Below are 18,831 nucleotides of genomic sequence, written 5' to 3'. Positions count from 1 at the left end.
AAAAAGAAAATTGACCACACAAACCTTCATGCCACTAACAAGAAGAGCTACCCCACCACAGGCAGAAGGAGATGACATGGAAGTGCCATTCATGAGCATGCGAGATTGAAGCGTCCAAGTTGGTACAGGAGCAACTGCACCACCAGGTGCACTAATGGAAACGCCAAGATCCCCATCAGCAGTAGGCCCGCGGCTAGACCTTTCATTTCCAATAACAGATTTAAATGTTACTGTCTAAAAAGTAAAAACAAATACAGTTGTTAAATTCCAATGGTTCTACGAGACTTATTTTATTAGTTGCACAGCACGGTGGACTTATTTTAGTTGCACAATATATATCATGATTCATAATAAGACGGTGTCACATGAAATTGTGGGACACTGGTACTAACATACCATGTGTACTCCATTCCCTTTGCAGGTGGTTGTACAACACAGTGAGCTCCAGCAGCCATGGCTGGTGAAACATAAGCACCAACACCAATAATGCTTGTACTAGTCCCACCTGGAGCACCCACAGTGTTCAAAGCCGGTCCATTGTTTCCGGCGCTACTAATAAATATAATGCGATGTTTGTCCACAACCTGTGAAACAATATAGACCTTCAGCCACATTTCCATGAGCATTCTAATTCTAAAATATAATATTGTAACCAAACAATTGATGAAATAACACTGCAGTAAAGGATCCCACCTCATTAGAAAGATCAATGAATCTGCCATAGTCAGGAAGAAGGGTAGGCTCTCCATAGCTCATGTTAATCAGATCACATTTGTGCTGGATGCCAGAATTCAAGGAATCAGTTCAGCGAAAATCCTAAGGATTGATGGAGAAGTCTGCTGAGCATCTTTAGTGAATAGGTATTCCTCGAACATTAAAACTTGATAAGGATGCATTTACAATGGTATTGTGTCCAATAGACCAGAAACAAATGCATTTTGCACTCCACACCAATAAATGGTATACAGAGTAAGGTTAGCGTATAACCTCTACTGCAGCTATCAAGGCCCTCACCAGCCCCGTCCCTGTCTCCATAGATCCTAAGCGAGTGTCTCCAATCTTACAGGAAATCAATTGTGCTCCAGGTGCAACTCCATTCAGCAGAGGTTCCTGTGTAAGAACTCAACAGAATAGTGCCTTCAAAATTTTTAATGCAAATGAAAAGCCAATAGTTAGGTAACATACATCTGGATGAAATGCAGCTGCAATGCCCGCGACATGAGTAGCATGGGGAGAGCAGTCAGTTACTATACTGACAAGGTTCCCATCATTATAAACATTTGCTACAAAAGAGCAAGCATCCAATTTGCTGAAAATTGCATATTTGCGTTCAAGCCTGCAGGAAAAAAATAATGCACCAACGATTCATATGAGATCAGAAACATATTGTTTAATATAAGAACACTGCATAGCAAACTGAAGCTAAAACATAATTAAAAGATTATGTTTCAACAGTTAGCTGTAAAGTAGAAATTAATACTGCATAAAAATCTGAAGCTAGCCGCATACTATCACATAGAAATATAAAACAGCCAGATGCCCCAGCCACAATAAGGGTTACATCAGTAATGGACGAATTGTATATAGAGAAGTTTATATGACTTGAAATAAAATGCTCTCTGGTTCAGGCTTAAAAATAGAGCATGCACTCCAGCAAATGAGATTTAATCATTTGAAAACCTAAGGTGCTTTGATTATACATTTCCCTTCATTTTTTGTGTGTTCAAATGGAAGATGTTCACGAAACCATATAAAATTTTCATGAAGGGTGTTTTTTTCTCAGACACGCAGGAGACCTGTGTATCTTTATATTAAGAAGAAAAGGAGGGACAAGAGTCCCAATACAACTCACACCCCCTCCCAAACCAGACAAAACAAGAACCATTGATAAATGAATGCAGTTTATTCAAACAAGTAAACAACATGCAGCAAAGCATGGGGTAGACAGTAATAGAAAACAAAACCAGTATAAGAAATGAACAAGACCAGGAACTGCAACATCTAATTAACAACACAAAATCAATTAACCTGTAGTTTGTCAGAGGAACAAAATCTGCTAGTTTTCCACCATCATTGTTACCCTCAAGGGTCTGGGTATCGACAGCAACCCTCCACACATCACCATCATTCCATGTAACAATGTCAATTACAGGCCCCTTATCGTCATAACCCTACAAAACCAGGAGGAAAACATTACACTAGAAAAAAAATCCCCCTGCATTCTATGTGGTCTTCTTACTTCAGCTTGTTTCCTCAGGTAATCAAGTCTGCTTTGCATGTCTTCATGTGCCTTCTTCAGCATGGTGTCATCAGGCTTAGGATGCTTCTGCAACCATTACCAACAAAGGTGACTAGGTGAGAACTTCTGAAAGTGCACTTAACAATGCCACAGAAACAATACTTGCCTACACTGCAAAGAGAAAACTAAATGCAATACACACAATCAAATAAACAATAGGCGGGAGTGGAGAATCAAGATGCGTCTAGAGTGGACCTAAACCTTTTCAAATTCATTCAGCTGCTTCAGAGCATCGGAAATTGATTCCTGGTTTTCCTCGTCCCATTTCTTCTTTCTTTCTTTCTGAAGTGTGGGTGGGTAGACCCTTGTTAAGATATCAAGTTCAATATAAAATTTTGGGGTGTAGGCACTGAAAATGAAATTTACCTTCAATCGAGATGTAAGTGTGTCAGTAAACAGTTCATATATTAATTTACAGCCAACATGCCACTCTTGAGAAGGGTTTTTCCATGAGGGGTTTATAACCAAACGGGCACCTGGGTGTAAACAGCATATCAGGTAAGAGCAGTAAACTCCAATAGGAATATGGATCCATATTGGCAGCATTGATGAGACAAATAGCATTCATTCATAAATCCATTGCAAGTAAAAAAGGTATACACTCCATATATTTTTATTATTTCACAAAAATGTTGAGCATTAAAAACTACCATTCATTTGAGAAGAACAAGAAATGGGATGGAAGTTAAACACCATCTCACCAACCTGAAGCACCAACAATAGCACCATCAGCATCAGCTTTCACCACTTTGGACGTGTCAACATCACCACTACCAGTGCTGCATTTAAGAGCATACATGTACTTGAATCGATGGACACATCATTCAAAGAAGTTGCCAGGAAAGAACATATAATCATCCAAATTCTGGAAGGGTCAATAGTACCAATCAAGTACATCAAGGATTTTAGGCTTTCCATCTGAAGTAGTCTGTAACCCAGCAGCAGCTGGATCGACTCCAGAATCTGTCATGTTTACAGGTCACATCAGCACAACAAAGCTAAGAGAATCAAAGCTTATCAAATGTATGGAATTGCACACAAATCAGACCCATCATAGATCACCCAAAACTCAGACTGTGCCCGACTGCCCATGCCCCACATTTATGCTTTGCCTAAACAACAAATTTTACAAAGCAATATCCAATGGAGATGTAACAACCTCCCACTGATTATATATCTCTCCATTTATTTATCATGTTTCTTGACTATGGTTATTCATTTGAACAAACTCGGTTGTGTTTCTTTAGCAAGATGAACACTCATGCCAACAGGTAAAGGCTGCTAATATCATCTGAGCCATACAACCAGTGTTTTTAAGGCGACACCTAGGCGTCCAGGCGCTCGAATAATTCTAGGCGCCTTGCTCGCCTAGGCGTCCAGGCGGTGGTCCAACGCCTCGCCTCGTCTTACCGCCTTAAGAACACTGCATACAACAACCAAGCAAATTCAACTGCAAGCAGGATTTAATTAAAAGGATCACCCACCACAATTGCCAGTCCAGTGTCCTCCCACAAAGCCCCCTTTAGTCTGGCAGCACCGTAATCCCAGCCCCAAACTCTAACCTTAATAGTCGGCAGCTCCTCCTCTTGTTCTTTTCTTTTCTGGATTTTGTTGATTCCGGCATCGATAGTTGTTGAAATCTCGATTCTATGGTGCGGTTTACGATCTAAGTTTATCAGGTTGATTCTACAATTCTGTTAATTAGGATCTACGATTCTAGTAGTTATGATCCTACCATTGGAGTTCTGATCCAATTTAGGTTTATGATTTTAATAACCTTGCTCAACCGCAAATCTAGGGAGCTCTCAGTTTAGATTTATGTTCTATAAATAACAAAACATATTATGCAAAATTCACTGTCACTTCCACAGACCATGAGCCTCCTATATGTGACAAATATCACACCAGCTTAAACCATAGATACCGAAAACCGAATTATACTCGCTAAAATTCAGAGAGGCGGTTATCCTTTAACTGCTAGAATTATACTCGCTAAAATCCAGAGAGGCAGTTATCTTTTAACTGATATAGAATCCACAGCGCCAAGATAAGTTATAAATCCTAAAAGCAAGCAATAACAAGCCACACAGTTCAGTGACTTACACCTACTTAAACACCGCAAACCACCCAACAGTTCACTCGTATGGTCACCTAAACACTATTTTGCACGCTGCTGTCGTAGAGTTGAAGTTTGAAAACGGTTATAGGAATGGGTAATCCGTCAGAGATAGCAGTTAGAGATAGCCTTAGCCACATGCGCTACTATATCATCGCCTACTAAAACCCTTACCCGAACAGATCGCACCAGGGAGAAGAAGTCAACTGCATCCAAACCATAGGGGTACGCAATTACACCCACTTACTCACCGAAGATAGCGATGAGTGCGCTGCGCCCGTCATACTCAGGGTGAGCGGCGAGGAAGCGGTCGACGCCGATCTCCTTCTTCGGCATGAGGGACTCGAGGAACGAGGGCTCGGTGAGGGAGAATCCACCCTCAGGGGCGAGAGCGGCAGCAGAGGCGGTCGTCTCCTCGGCTGGTGGCAGCGGAGGCGGAGACGACGAAGGCATCGCGGTGGCCGCGACGCCCCTGCTAGAACTCGAGCGTCGGGTCGTAACCGCCGCCGCGACAGCGCTGGCGGTGCCTAAGTGGAGTGGTCCGGAGAAGGCGGAGACTGTGAGGAGGAGACGCAAGTTGGCGTGCGCGACGGGTTTATGTAGCGTCGCCCACATGATTAGTCCTCCTACTACCAGCCTACCGCATCTCGTTTTCCAGGATTTGAGTTTTTAATTCAAAAAAGTTCGCCCAATTTAATGGTGGAATCTGCGTGGAAAGCTTTGCTTTTGGAAACGATGATGAGGTAATGAGTGGATTATCGGACTGGAGAATGGAGATGAGTAATGCTGCGTTGGAGCTGGGAGCAACAATGGAAGGACCGTGCTGTCGTGCCGACCGCCGGTGGCTGTTGCAGTCTGGCAGCCGGTCGTTGGCTAGGGCTAATGGATCGTGGCGTCTAGCCGGGGCGGGGCTAGCCACTAGTCCAACAGATATTTTGTGCCTACCCTATAGCATGCAAAATAGTTGGAAAATATAAAGCTGTGGAGAAAGGTATGAGAAAGACAAACTGAACCCGTACTACTTTGTCACCATTGCAATTTAGAAATTCCCACTTCAAACATGAAACGGCAACCAAAGAAATGCCCCTTGCCAAATAAATTTCGTTTGGTCTTTAGATTTCTTATGACGTTTGCCCTTGCTCCGGCGAGCAGGTACGCAAAATATGCCCCAACGTCAAAACTTAGACTGTCTCCAGCAGCGTCCCCTACAGGGGCGGAGGACCCAATATTACTCAGTGTTGCTTGGGCAATACCTCGATCCAGCCCAACAAACATACCAAAATTTAGAAAATCCTATAGTCCCCGCCTCCCACGAACTGACGAACAGGTTCGTCTCCGCTCTCCTTCTCAGCGCCGCCAGAATCGCCCAAGACCAGCTCCGCCGTCCTATCCCCTCGAGGGCTTTGCCGCTCCAGGCATCGGCAAGTCGGTCTGCCTCTGCCCTACGTGCTCCGCTCCTGCCCTCCACGCTCCGTGGTGCACCACCGCTCCGCCTTCTGCCCGTAGCGCGGCCCCGGCCTCGGTAGCCCAGCATGGCAGCTATTGGCGTTGTTTGGGTCTGAATGGTTAGCAAGCGGCATAGTTCTTTCAACCTGCATAGCATTCATACCATCACGGGTGCCTCACACTCTCTAGATAAATTGGTAAAACTCACAAGACAAATATTTCATCAGGTTGCGTCGTTCCAACTGTCTGTACTCGATACATCTCCTCTTTAATGAGCTCTTGTTTTGTTCGCTGCTCATAATTTCTAAATTCTTGCGACTGTAAGCTTGCTCCTTTTGTTTATTGATGGCCTGAAGTTTCACAATTTGCAACTTTGATACACGCTCAATTAGAGGTATATTCTCATTTTACTTGTTTAACGGTTTTTAGTTTAATTTGTTATTATTAACTTATTTTCTCTTTTTCAGATTTTATCTGCTATATGACATTTGGTTGTAAATGGATTATAATCACGATAACTCTCGAATAAGATATTTTTAATATTTATCGCTTATTTTATAGCTATGAATTATTTTAGATTACGTTGTGATTTTTTTATGTTACATTAGCAATACCTTGGTTTTAGCGCGTCCTCCGCCACTGGTCCCCTAAATTTCGTCCCCTAAAGGAATATTCTCTGTCCTTTACAGAACACTCTAAAAGATTCTGTCCTCTATATATTCTCCGTCTCCAGCAGCGTCCTCTAAATTCCGTGCCCTAAAGCTACAGTGCTAACAGATTCACATTTTCCATTTCTTTTTCATTTTTCTTTGTTTTGTTCGCATTTCACGCTGCATAAATGATACGTAAAAATTGTATTTATTAATTTTCAAATTAATAAATTCGAATTGTCAATATTAATTACATTGCTTGTTTTGTTGTTGTGTAATTGTTCTCGATAACGCGCCACATAGTATAATATCCTTGGCAAAATATGTTTTCAAATGGACAAGCTTGCAACGTAAGCCAGTACTCTTCTTCGAGAAGCCATAGCCTAGCTTCCCTTGCACGGCAACCGCATGGCTTGTATCCGAAGCGTACTTCCTCTATAAATATCGAGTGAGCCTTCCATACTTCACTCAACCTTGCCTTTACAAACTCCACAACCATGAATCCCTACTTAGAAAACAATTTTCTTGTGCGGTTGATGGAAGAAATGGAAGAGGAAGAAGAAGAGTTGCAGTTGGCGAGGCACATGGTCAATAGGAGGCGACGTGCACGCAATGAGCGTCGTCATGGTGGTTCGATTCCAGGGCGTGTTAGGATTCATCGTGATCACATGAGCGGCGATGCAAGAATCCGAGCGGACTACTTTGGAGCGAACCCGGTGTACACGGATGCTCAATTTCGTAGGAGGTATTTACAATTACCACATTCATTTTACCATGTACATAACTTCATGACCCCTATTATGACACATGAATTCTATGGTAGGTTCCGCATGCGTCGCCATGTGTTTGAGCGCCTTGTTGATGTTGTGCAACAAGTGGATCCATATTTTATTCAGCGTCCAAACTGTGCGGGTGAGATTGGTCTTTCTGCTCTACAGAAAGTTGTTGCTGCTGTTCGAATCCTTGCTTACGGTATTCCGGCTGATGCCGTTGACGAATACGTACGCATTGGTGAATCTACTGCTCATGAGGCATTGAAACACTTTTGCACGGCCGTCCAAACCGCGTTTGCTCCGTATTATCTCCGTGCACCAAATGCAGAAGATATCGCACGCCTTCTCCAAGTTGGCGAGTCACGTGGGTTTCCTGGTATGCTTCGTAGTGTTGATTGCATGCATTGGGAGTGGCGTAACTGCCCAAGTTCATGGAAGGGCATGTTTACAGGGCGTGGTAAACATCCTACCATGATCTTGGAAGCTGTTGCGTCGTATGACCTGTGGATATGGCATGCATATTTTGGTCTGCCAGGTAGTTGCAACGACATAAACGTTCTTCACCGTTCAAACCTTTTTGAAAGGCATCTGAGCGGTGAGACACCTCCAGTTTCATTCACTGTGAATGGTCACACGTACAATATGAGATATTACCTAGCAGACGGTATTTACCCTGACTGGCCCGCATTTGTGAAGACAATCTGTAACCCCTACGACGTTAGAACCCAACACTTTGCAACAATTCAAGAGTCTGCTCGAAAAGATATTGAACGAGCTTTCGGTGTACTCCAGAAGAGATGGGGTGTGGTCCGTGGCCCTGCATACGGTTGGAGTCCTGAACACATTGGGGACATCATGAAAACATGCATAATATTGCACAACATGATAGTAGAAGACGAAGGTCCATTGTCTTTGAACACAACCTTTGAAAACATCGGAGTGCTGGCAGACACAACTCAAGGTTCAATGGAAGAGCGCAACGACTTCGTCAATCAAAGGTACAACCAACTGAAAGACCGCAACAAATATACTCAGCTTCAGGTTGATCTGATACACCATCACTGGGCGCGACATGGATCCGGAGTTGCATAGGAAGTAATGAAACAAGTTGTGTCATGTCTGTTCTTATCTACTGTCGAACTGTTATTGTGTTGACATGTTTAGTTTACATTGTTGTAGTGTCTGTCGTAGTGTCATGTGTGTTGTTATCAAGTGTGTGTACTGTCTGTCGTAGTGTCTCATGGTGCTGTTTGAATTCAATAACAAGAAGTACTACTGTCATGCAACCACATGTGTGTAGAAATGCTAAACAAAAAGTACACCAAGCTCACAGTTAATGAAACCAAATAGTTCAACACATATAGTAAAACATTCAGGTACAAACCATGACAAATAGTTCAAAACAAATACTTGAAAACAAATAGTTCAAACAAGACCTAAAAAAATCTGGTACAAACCAGATTAGGGTCTGACGACAGCAACCTCACAGAAACAAGTCCGACTACGCCTCATTCATAAATGACAAACAAACATATTAAGTAAGGAACCATCACTGGCCAGATGAAGTAGACCCAGTAACCCTTGCCAGTATCTCTTGTTGCTTGGCTTCATAGTACTTGCGGAGTAGAGGGTTACATTTGCTCAAATCCATGCTTAAGATCATTATCTCCTCTTCCTTGTCCTCCTTTAGTTTCTGCCTTTCAAGCCTTAATTTCTCTAGGTTCAACTTCTTCTTTTCTAGGAGCAATTTCTGCCTCTCATTTCTGTTCATTGAATCCAACTTCTTTTCCTCAGTTGTAACAGCTGTTTTGTACACTGACAGGCGCTCCAAAGAAAGATCTCCCATGCGTGTCATGAACTCAGAATCTGATGAAGATGTGTCCACAGATTTAGTCCTATTTGCCTTTTCCTTAGAAGAATCTCGACTCAGTGGCCTCTTTGATGTGAAGCTTGATGGTACAGATTCTTCTGCATCCACGTCGACTGTGTTAGAATGTGTGGGATTAGCGTTGGCTTGCTGATTTTGTTGACCCATGTGGTTGTCCATCCATTTTGGTTGGTCCTTAAGAATAGCCCAACAGTGTAAAAAGTGGAAAGGCTTCTTCTCAATTGCTGCAAACCTAGAAGCTGCCAGTGATGTCTGCCACATCAAACAACTGGTTACAACAGGAACATACTAACAAACCTACAATAGTGATGTCAAAATGTTACATTAAAGATGTACCTTGTCTGCGTCACTGAGTCCACTAGGATTCTGTTGGAGGACTGCCATCATGTATCCAGCAAAAGTGGAACACTGTGTTTTGATAGTATCCCATCTACTCATCAAAGATTTTGTGGACCTTTCGGGCAATGTTCCTCGTCTTGAGTTGTATGCTTCAGTAATTCTACTCCAAAATCCTTGACGTTTCTGCCCTGTGTTAATAATGGGATCGCAACTAACAGCAAGCCATGCATGGCATACCCTTGTATCCTCTTCAGTAGTGAAGTTTGCTAGCTTAGTTCTTTGAGTTGGCTTTTTAGTAACAGCTGGTGTTCTTGAGCCCTCGGGTTGCCCATCAACTGGAAATTCAGAATGTTGTGTTCCGATAGGCTGCTCGTCAATCTGGCTAAGGAAGCTTCCATATTGAGACATCACCTGGTTCCAATCACTCCCCATTCTATGCAATAGAGGCAGATCAAACATGATATAAATGAGCATGTAGTGAACATGTAACATGGTATAAAGTAAGGCAAACATAGTTCAACAAAACACAATAATTATTGTAGTAACTGAACTGGTTTCAGTTTACATAGACCACAACATTTAAATCCCCCAAAAGCATGATCATACCAACCGACAAGTAGACCTGAACATAGACCTGAACATGGTACAATACTTGTACTTAAGTTAAACCTAGACACTAGTAGGGATATGTGTCGTCGGTTGAGTAGTCACGACCATCGTCATAGCCCACAAGGTCTTCATAGTTAATTGGTGACTCTTCGTCTATCAGTAGGTCGTCTTCTGAACCATCTTCTATCAAAAGGTCCTCTACTGCTTCCTCTTGTTGTGGATGTTGTTTCACTTTACTGTTAGCCATATTTTCTACCTCCCACTGAGTTTGCGCTGCTACGTCTTCAAGATCCTTGGCGAGGTCATCAATCTCAACTAGTGCTCGGTTCAATTCGTCGACCAAAGGTGAGTTGAAAGGCTGGAAGGCTGATTTGACGACATCAACGATGTCACAACTACGCTTTTGAACAACTCTGAGCAGAGTAGCCAGTGCTTTACGGAGCTTTTCGTTCTCCGAATCCATGGCTACATCAAACACAGTGTTGAATTAGTTAACACCGACTACAAATTAGGTATCGTATACAAACTAGTGCATAGAAGGGATTCCAAACTATGAGTACACAGTTGAAATGAACCCTTAATCAATGTACATTCCATCTATGTCAACCTGTTATAAATTTGCAGATTAGTTTACCATGGTCGCATAAAAAATGCATGCTGAGGTTCAGACCCGACAAAACAACGAGGAACAAAACAGGACTCCATTGAAGAATTAATGTTGAGTAATTTGAATCCGGACAGAACCTCATCATCTGGGACGAAGAACCCCCCAAACCCAAAATGGATCCCCCCAAAACCGGTCTAAATTTAAGCATCCGAACACAACAATAAGCCATTGATGCATTAATTTGAAGCGCATTATTTACAATGCTCCAGATCCTAAACCCTAAACATCCCACAAACCCTAATCCATGCCCCCAAATACAAACAATACAATACGGTAATGAATCAGTACTAAACAAAAAGGATTTGTGTAGTTCATACCTCGCCCTTCGCGGATCTACCTCGGTGGACCGAATCGAAGAGGAAGACGACGGCGGCGACGAGCTTCTCTTCCTTTTGTCGGCTGCCTTGGACGAAGTCGGCGGACGACGAAGCCTTTTGCCGATGGCGACTCTCCGGCGACAAGCAGGGGGAAACTGGCTTGGATCTTGGGTTGCGGTGGCTCGCGCGGCCTCGGTTCGAAGGGGTGCGAGCTCTACGCCGGTAGACCCACCTCCGCACGCCCGCTTCTCGCCCTCCTGCCTCGATGCCGGCGGCGAAGCACGCCGGATCGAGGGCTCGGCCCCGGAAGATGCAGTCGCCAGCGCGGGGTAGGAGGAGGCGGAAGTTTCCTCGCAGCGGCTAGTGGAGGAGTAGCGCGAATAGCGCACTCTCGGACGCCTCCACATTTAGAGTGCCTGCCACATCCTCTAAAATTTAGAGGACGCTATAGAGTCCCTTGCTGGAGCCTAGGGGACCTGACAGTCCTCTATATTTAGAATTCAGAACCATATACAGGCCCTTGCTGGAGGCAGCCTTATTTCTCAAAGATCTCAAGCACCAACCCAGAGATACATAACCATTCACGAGAATTCATGCATTCCATTTTTATTACGGAGTACATGACATTTAGCACAAAACAGGGTTTGCAGGGGAAACACAGTAAAAGCATCTCGGTTCTAAGCACAGCTTCAACACATCTCAGTTCTAAGCACAACATTATTAAAACGCTACTGAACCATCAGGTATTTAATGTAACTAGGTGTATGCCCGTGCGTTGCTACGGAATCAACATATAATGATAAAATATATTAAAATGTAGAAACATTAATTATCGTTATACCTGCTTGTTAGTATCTTTTAAAGGTTAAGAATATTTACATACATTAAAAGATATATAGGTATATGCCCGTGCTTTGCTATACAAATTAAAAACCATCTGATACTAAGCTTGTACGGCTGTATTGATACACCTTTGTTGCTTTCTCTGCATTTTCAGTCTATGAAAATATTGGATGGTTTTAGCCATTTGGTCAACATACGAAATATACTATCTACTCTGTTTGGATTTCGAGTGTTCTGTTCTGTTCAAGCGGCACATGCAGTCAGGACACGGGAAGGTATATATAGATTCGTTTGGTCTTTTCATTTCGATCCCCTTGACATCACTGTGTGCTCTCATATTAAGCAAGTGTCGCTTCAATGCCGTCCACCTGCGGATGAATAAAAATTGTTATTTTAACAAATAAGATGGTCAAGTGCTTAAAACTCGATGGACAAGTAGTGTTATCATACCCTATACGTGGATTATTGAAGAGTACAGCAAGCCTTCTTTTGTCTGGTTTAATTGTTTTTGAATGCCCACCATACAAGTATCTCCTGTGACCCATAAGAAAATGCGGGAAATTTCCACCTTGTGTGGTCACAAAAACTTCACTTTGGGCACAAATACTATAGTCAACAGCAGCCATCCTTGAGGAGAAATTCTGGCAATGCTGAGTCATTTCAGAACAATCAACATATGGAAGTACAGAACAAAAAATTCCTGCAGTTCCTACCTTGAATGGAGCAAGTTCCTCTTCTGATGCCAGTGTCTCTTTTGTCTATAGGAGAGGAAACATTTCAAGAAGAGAAGTCACGTTCTTCTCTGCTTTGTAAATCTTTCCCGATGCCAAAAAGATTGCAGTCTTATTGCTGAAACCCATTCCACGAAGCATTAACCCAACCTAAAGATCACGAGATAAGCATCTCAAGACAAATTATGCCATGATCCTAAATCATTTGTTTTATACTGAATAAAAATAAAAATGAGTACATCATGAACCCTCAAAATGTGCTTGAGTGCAAATTTCTGAAATGGTAATAACAGCAGTTGTTCTACCTTCTGCTTTTAGATCCTGACATACCTCCAAAGGTGTAAGAGGACATTTTCCATTCATTCTAATAATTCCTGGTCTTATTACACGTCCTCTCTTAGTAAATTTCCTTCTCCAACCTATTTCTCTGGCTGCATCCATTTCCTTCTCCTCATCACCACCATCATATACACAACATGAGAAGGCAATCATATCCTGCAAGATAATAATAACAGATGCACACTTGCTTCAGCACACTGACAGCATATTACACCACAAGAGTCAAATACATAATGGTGGATCCCTGGTTCCCAAACGTTATAAGCATTGAGTTGACCAAAAACTTTGAAACTAACTGTATCGTTATCAAATGTTCCAGTGTACACAACTTGATCCATTTCATGGTTGTGTGGCAAGTGAGGGTTGTCAGAACCACCTCCAAAAGATGTAGCAGTAATATTATTCAGTGGAAAATATGTAAAATTTTGAAGATTTACTTAGCTGATGATGTTACCAATCATGAAAGTCTTTTAATTTCATCTGTTGCTGTAGGCTAGCATGGATGGAACGCGTGCGGAGCGCGCGGGCGAGGATGGAAGGAGGGGTGGGGAGGAGGATGGAAGGGGCAGGCAAGGCAGTCGGCGGATGGGTGGGGAGGAGGATGGAAGGGGCAGGCAAGGCAGTCGGCGGGGATTGCGGGAGGATGGCGTTGATGGCGGCCTCGGCAAACTTGCATTGTATCGCGTATGGGGATCCTGAGCAGAACCGTGCACCAAAACCTTTTGTGGACGCCTATAATAACTTCTTAAGTAGTAGTAGAGATAAATGTCGAAATCGCAAGGTGCTCCATCATATTATAAGGTAAATCAAAGTTCACCTGGTGCTGATGAATTATTCTGATCATAAGCATTATGCCAATTGCATCATAACAGTTCAGGAGTACAGTATTGAAATGTTCATCAACAACTTAATCGGTTTTGGGGCCAAAACAGTCACAACTAAAATTAAAAATTGTCTTCAGCCAGCATAATAATGAGAAATATGCTAATCTTTACGACCAATTCTACAGAACTTAGAAGAAAACTAATATGCCCCTTAACGGGAGAACTATATTATGATGAAAAGAAGAAACTCAGCTTAGCGATATGGTAGCAAAAATAACTCATAAGTGAAGCAACAGCGTTTTGTAGTTGACTACGGCTCTCGTGATATCCCAACTATCCAGGTTACCTTTATTTCAAAAGGATGTGCTGGTGCTAGGTGGAATCTGAGTATCTGACTGACTGCCTAGTTAACAGTGTAATCAAAAGAAATTGGGGGGAATGTATGTACAAGCACAAGGCTGTAACTCTATGCAAAAACATATGCTATTTATACAAGAACATATATTACTCAAGATTTTAGACATAAGCAGATAAGTTATTGCAAATATTTATAATCCTATTTACCTTCACCTCGACGCGAGAAAGGTAAGGCATGTTCTTTGCATCATGGGAGAATCGTACATTTCCACGTCTCTCACCAGATTTTATCCACTCCTTATACACATCAGGATGTTTCCACATTGCATCCATATCAGCCTCTGATACCTTGGAATCCCAATATATCAACTGTGATTCTGAGTCAAAAATCATGTCAAGTTATAAGCTGTTTTTTTAAGTGGGGAGAAGGTCTATGTCCTTATGTTTTGCACATAACTATAAATACCACGTGCATCTCAGACAAGAAAATATAGAAACATAAATAGCAACAAAGCAAAATCTAACTTGTGCTTGACAGTTTTTCTTGGTCAGGAACGAGGTCATGGCAAATTTCTGGTTGTCTGCAAAAAAACAGTGAGCAATAGTATGTCAACTGGGGCAAACTTCCAAAGGCAGAAGATGAATGTGCACAGATGAAGATGTGGTTTAAATTCAAACTTGAAACAACTGCATAGCTTTATCTGCAAAAGAGGCATCTGGACTTTAATTTGCTGTGTAGTTTCTATTGTGTTGACCTTAAGGAATATGTTATATGTAATGAGATGTAGGGAGCTTTATGGCCATAAAGGAAGATTTCAGATGATATAAAGTCCAGCAGAATGGAGCTCAAGTTCTGAATATGTTAGTAGTCACCATACAGTCATTGCAAAACAGCAAAAGTAGATGTTGCTTCTTACAAAACTGCTTAGTTCATTACATTAATACTTTAGCATGTCAGATGAACAGAAACGATCTTGACATATAGTTATTTAGCAGCATTAAGGCTTAAGTGCAATTGTTTTTAATGAACTCAAATATTATAGTAATTTGAACTTGGACGAATCCAACTGAACTCTTAATTCTTAAACCCTTTCAGCCATGTCAGGTTTGGCTTAGGTCCTAGGCACCCGACTATGTTAAATGATCGAGGGATCTTCTCCTAACTTAAGTTTACTAATCTCGTAATAAATCAAGCACGGTAAAACAGGTATCCTATATGCCACAAGTGCTAAGAGAAATAAAATTAGTTAAGGAACATTACTGAAAACTGCAAGAAAGTTAGATACGTGATATAAAATAAAATATTAAGAAAGAAACCTTATAGACAACAGGTTCTCTTTCACATAAAGATAACGCTGGAAGATGGGGGAAGTTGATTTGTGAGCAGCCTTCTTTTTGCCGCCTTTATATGCTCTAACAACAAATTCTTCAGTTCTTTGTCTGCAGCATTTTGTAATATAATTGTATTAACTGCTGAAATATCAAAGATGATAATATGAGTAAAACAGGAAGAATGGATGAATCACAACAGGAAGAGAAACATGAACAACCCTCAGAAGGGGATTCCTTACCCAATCTATAGGGATAACAACGACGCATGGGGCAGCGACGTACCGGCGCCAGCGCCCCGCATCTCCACCTCTTCCTCCGGCGGTGGCGGCGTGAGAGGCGGGGAGCTCCTGGCTCGAGCCGTCGCTGGCCTCGTCCAGAACCAGCAGGACCTCGACAGCGTGCAGGTGGTCACAAGCAAGCTCCACGTCGTCGTGCACGCGGGTGGCGAGCCCGGCGGCGGCAAGGTCGTCCACGGAGCGGTGCCGCCTCCGTGAAGGGCCCCTGGTGGCGGTGCCTGTTCTGCAAGTTGGAGTTCACGGTATCGAGCACCCCATCGCGAGCGGTGGCCTGTAGCGGTCCATTTCTTGGAGATGCGGAGGTCGCGGATGGAGGACGGGGAGGGGGCTGGACGACGACTGTTGGGTGGGGGCGACGGTAGTCGCGGACGCGGCGCGGGAGGGGGAAGGGAATCACAACGGTTGCGGGGCCTGGCGGCGCGGGCGGAGGCGGGGGCACGCTAGGTGTGGACGCTGACGTTCCGTTCTTAATACAGTAGTAGAGATACATTAAATTTGAATTTTAGCTCTAATATTTAAGAACTATCAATGGAGGAAATTACAAAATATCTTTTTGTACAAAACCATAATGTGGTTCCCTATGTCAACAACCCATCATCATTCTACTAACAAAATATAAGTTTAGCATTCCAATTTTTGTACACAAAAAACAGCACGCCTAGAGAACCTAGAAAATATGTGTCGCAATAGGAACATCAGATCCTACACGCTGGTAGCATTCTCGAATGATAATATTTTTTCCAAACAAGCAAGGTCACTAAAACATAAGCGACAACCGATAAAAACTAAAGAGTACAGATGATTGGCATCACATCGGGAATGAAATATGCCTAACATATCAACTTGCACAACTCAAAATTGATAATCCTATTTCCTTTTGATGATTGAACACACGAGATGGTGATTGAACAATTAGATGGATTTTCCCAAATAATAACACTTGTAATGATGTAAGATTGGATAGGTTATCAGAAGCACGTGGAACAGATCCACTTAACGTATTACTTCAGTCCTTGAAAGAGAAAATAAAAGATAGAGATAGAACAATCAATATATTAAGAAATGGCATATTTAGGAATTATGGCACTTTGACAGCTGTGAATAAGGACAAGAAGGAAGTCTGTGAGCAAGCAGTACAAGCTGACTGAAGATATACATTTGCACCAACTCCAATCATGCATTATATATGCACATGATCAAGCAAAATTACTCCCAATCTGGTCTGAGCATCATCAGACAAATGTAGTAGCGGGCTATAACTAAAACACATGTAAAAGCAAATCACTCCGTCTCCCCCACCTCTCGCCGCCCGCCGCCGCCGACGATCCGCTGGCAGCAGCCCGCGCGCCGCAGATCTTTCGTCCGTGTATCCTTCTCTACCGCGGTTCAAGTGTCAGGAGTGCTGTCGTGCCCTCGTCGTCGTCGGGGTCGAGTCCTACACGGCGGCGGCGGGCGTGTGGATTTGTTTGCGGCGGTTGCCCCTCGTCGGCCGGTGGGTTGGTGCGTGTGCGTGAGGCGATCAACGAGTGGTGGTGGGAGCACAGCGTGGGGGCAAGTCGCGCCAGCGTGTGCGAGCACCGAGCAAGGAGGGGGAGGGAAGGAAGGTGAGGAGAGACGGGGGAGCGGCGGGATCCGAGTCTCGGGCGGGTAGGGGAGGACGCGCCGATGATGGGGGCAGGATCCAGATCTAGGGCGGACGGGGGTGGGAGCGCTGCGGATTTGGCGGTCGGGCGAGGCATAGCTTGCGTGATTGACGGTCGCGGGTGCGGGGGCAGAACCATGGTGCACGGGTGTGGACGCCTACACTACATGCTTATATAGTAGTAGAGATTAAACAAGGGAAATACTGACATCTCTTGGTATTTCCATTTTTGGAAAAATACTAAGTAAGATTCACAAACCATGAAGAGAACACATAACTACAGGTGTTTATTACCCATTTTTAGCATGAAAAATTAAAATATAATCATATAAAGCTGAGTGTGCAGTCTATATTTTTTGTGCTCTTCACATCGCTTGTGAGTGATTATATGAAATGAAATATGTGAACAAAAATAAAAATCTCGGTGATGACAATATTTTTTGTTTTAAAGAAGACTTGTTTAACTGAAGGTCCATAAAAATGACATTTCAGGTAACATAGACGATGAAGGTACATATAACGACTGTTAGGCCAGGACACAGAAATACTCTGAACCAGAAATCACCAAATGAGAATAAGTGTAAACAACAGTTGTACACACCATAGATAACATATAGATCCATACCTCATCAGGAGCGACAATAATTATGTGGAGTGAAATTTGCACCAGCAGAGCATGCCACCACATCACCTTCCAACACATGGTGCACGCGGTTAGAAAAAATAACGACAGATTTATAGCAAAACAAACCGACCAAATGAAAGGACTACATGGTGCCTACAAATCGTTTTAACTTTTGCTATGTATGTAGCTAGGTGTATAAGAAAATTATGTATCTAGAAAAGCTAAAACAACATGTAATTTGGAACATATGGAGGACAATATGCACAATACTGAATCATGAAGGTAGAAATGGAAGAAACATTTAATCTGTTTCACACACCTAGTCATGTTGTCTAAAATAGGATGATATAGATACTTCTCAATGCTCGACAGCACATACTTGCATTCTTGGACAATTGCATGGGAATATCAGACGTTTGCTCTTCTTTACTATTGACCTGAAACATGCATTGTATGTAATTATGATCAGGCTAGAACTACTATGCTGAATTGGTGCCTTTACAGGTGAATGAATCACGTTTAGCTGAAGACCTGGAGCAAACTTGGGAGGTCCTTGCTGAGCCAATACAGACAGTAAGGCATCTGTTTCCTTCTGTCCATTTCCCCTTGAATTCTGTTTCGGTTGCTGTCAGGGCATGTATCATGTTACTGCTATCACTCTTTGTAGGTGATGCGTATATATGGGATACCTGAACCTTATGAGAAGCTGAAGGAACTGACGAGAGGCCAAGCTGTCAC

General features: G+C 42.8%; 3 protein-coding genes and 1 pseudogene across 4 annotated transcripts in view; 1 reads left to right on the top strand and 3 right to left on the bottom strand.

Annotated features, from left to right (window-relative positions):
* Positions 1-5,363, bottom strand: part of LOC103627523 (tripeptidyl-peptidase 2) — a 66,139-nt gene extending 60,776 nt beyond the window's left edge. The window contains exons 1-12 of one of the 2 annotated variants that reach the window (XM_008647817.4): positions 4,667-5,363; positions 3,184-3,262; positions 3,005-3,078; positions 2,666-2,775; positions 2,501-2,581; positions 2,240-2,326; positions 2,029-2,171; positions 1,186-1,336; positions 988-1,110; positions 694-777; positions 397-584; positions 25-199 (exon numbers count right to left, since the gene is read on the bottom strand). In XM_008647817.4, coding sequence (XP_008646039.1) covers positions 25-199; positions 397-584; positions 694-777; positions 988-1,110; positions 1,186-1,336; positions 2,029-2,171; positions 2,240-2,326; positions 2,501-2,581; positions 2,666-2,775; positions 3,005-3,078; positions 3,184-3,262; positions 4,667-5,030 — 1,659 coding nt within the window. In that variant the 5' untranslated portion in view covers positions 5,031-5,363. The remainder of the gene's footprint in view (positions 1-24; positions 200-396; positions 585-693; positions 778-987; positions 1,111-1,185; positions 1,337-2,028; positions 2,172-2,239; positions 2,327-2,500; positions 2,582-2,665; positions 2,776-3,004; positions 3,079-3,183; positions 3,263-4,666) is intronic. The other variant, XM_008647816.2, reaches the window with a different exon arrangement.
* Positions 5,364-6,939: 1,576 nt separating this feature from the next.
* On the top strand, positions 6,940-8,570 carry LOC103627522 (protein ALP1-like). Its single transcript, XM_008647815.4, has 2 exons — positions 6,940-7,256; positions 7,335-8,570. The coding sequence occupies exons 1-2, from the start codon at positions 7,009-7,011 to the stop codon at positions 8,374-8,376; spliced, it is 1,290 nt and encodes a 429-aa protein (XP_008646037.1). The 5' UTR covers positions 6,940-7,008; the 3' UTR covers positions 8,377-8,570.
* Positions 8,571-8,769: 199 nt separating this feature from the next.
* Positions 8,770-9,748, bottom strand: LOC111589293 (uncharacterized). Its single transcript, XM_023300092.1, has 2 exons — positions 9,509-9,748; positions 8,770-9,424 (listed from the first exon to the last, which is right to left on the bottom strand). Exons 1-2 carry the CDS (start codon positions 9,608-9,610, stop codon positions 8,834-8,836), a joined length of 693 nt encoding a protein of 230 aa, XP_023155860.1. The 5' UTR covers positions 9,611-9,748; the 3' UTR covers positions 8,770-8,833.
* A 2,171-nt stretch (positions 9,749-11,919) lies between these two features.
* Positions 11,920-14,572, bottom strand: LOC103627521 (protein ESMERALDA 1-like; annotated as a pseudogene).
* Positions 14,573-18,831: the final 4,259 nt, after the last annotated feature.

The sequence above is a fragment of the Zea mays genome, chromosome 5, assembly GCF_902167145.1.
Source record: "Zea mays cultivar B73 chromosome 5, Zm-B73-REFERENCE-NAM-5.0, whole genome shotgun sequence".
In the NCBI taxonomy this organism is placed as follows: Eukaryota; Viridiplantae; Streptophyta; class Magnoliopsida; order Poales; family Poaceae; genus Zea; species Zea mays.
This window is presented reverse-complemented; position numbering and strand designations above follow the sequence as displayed.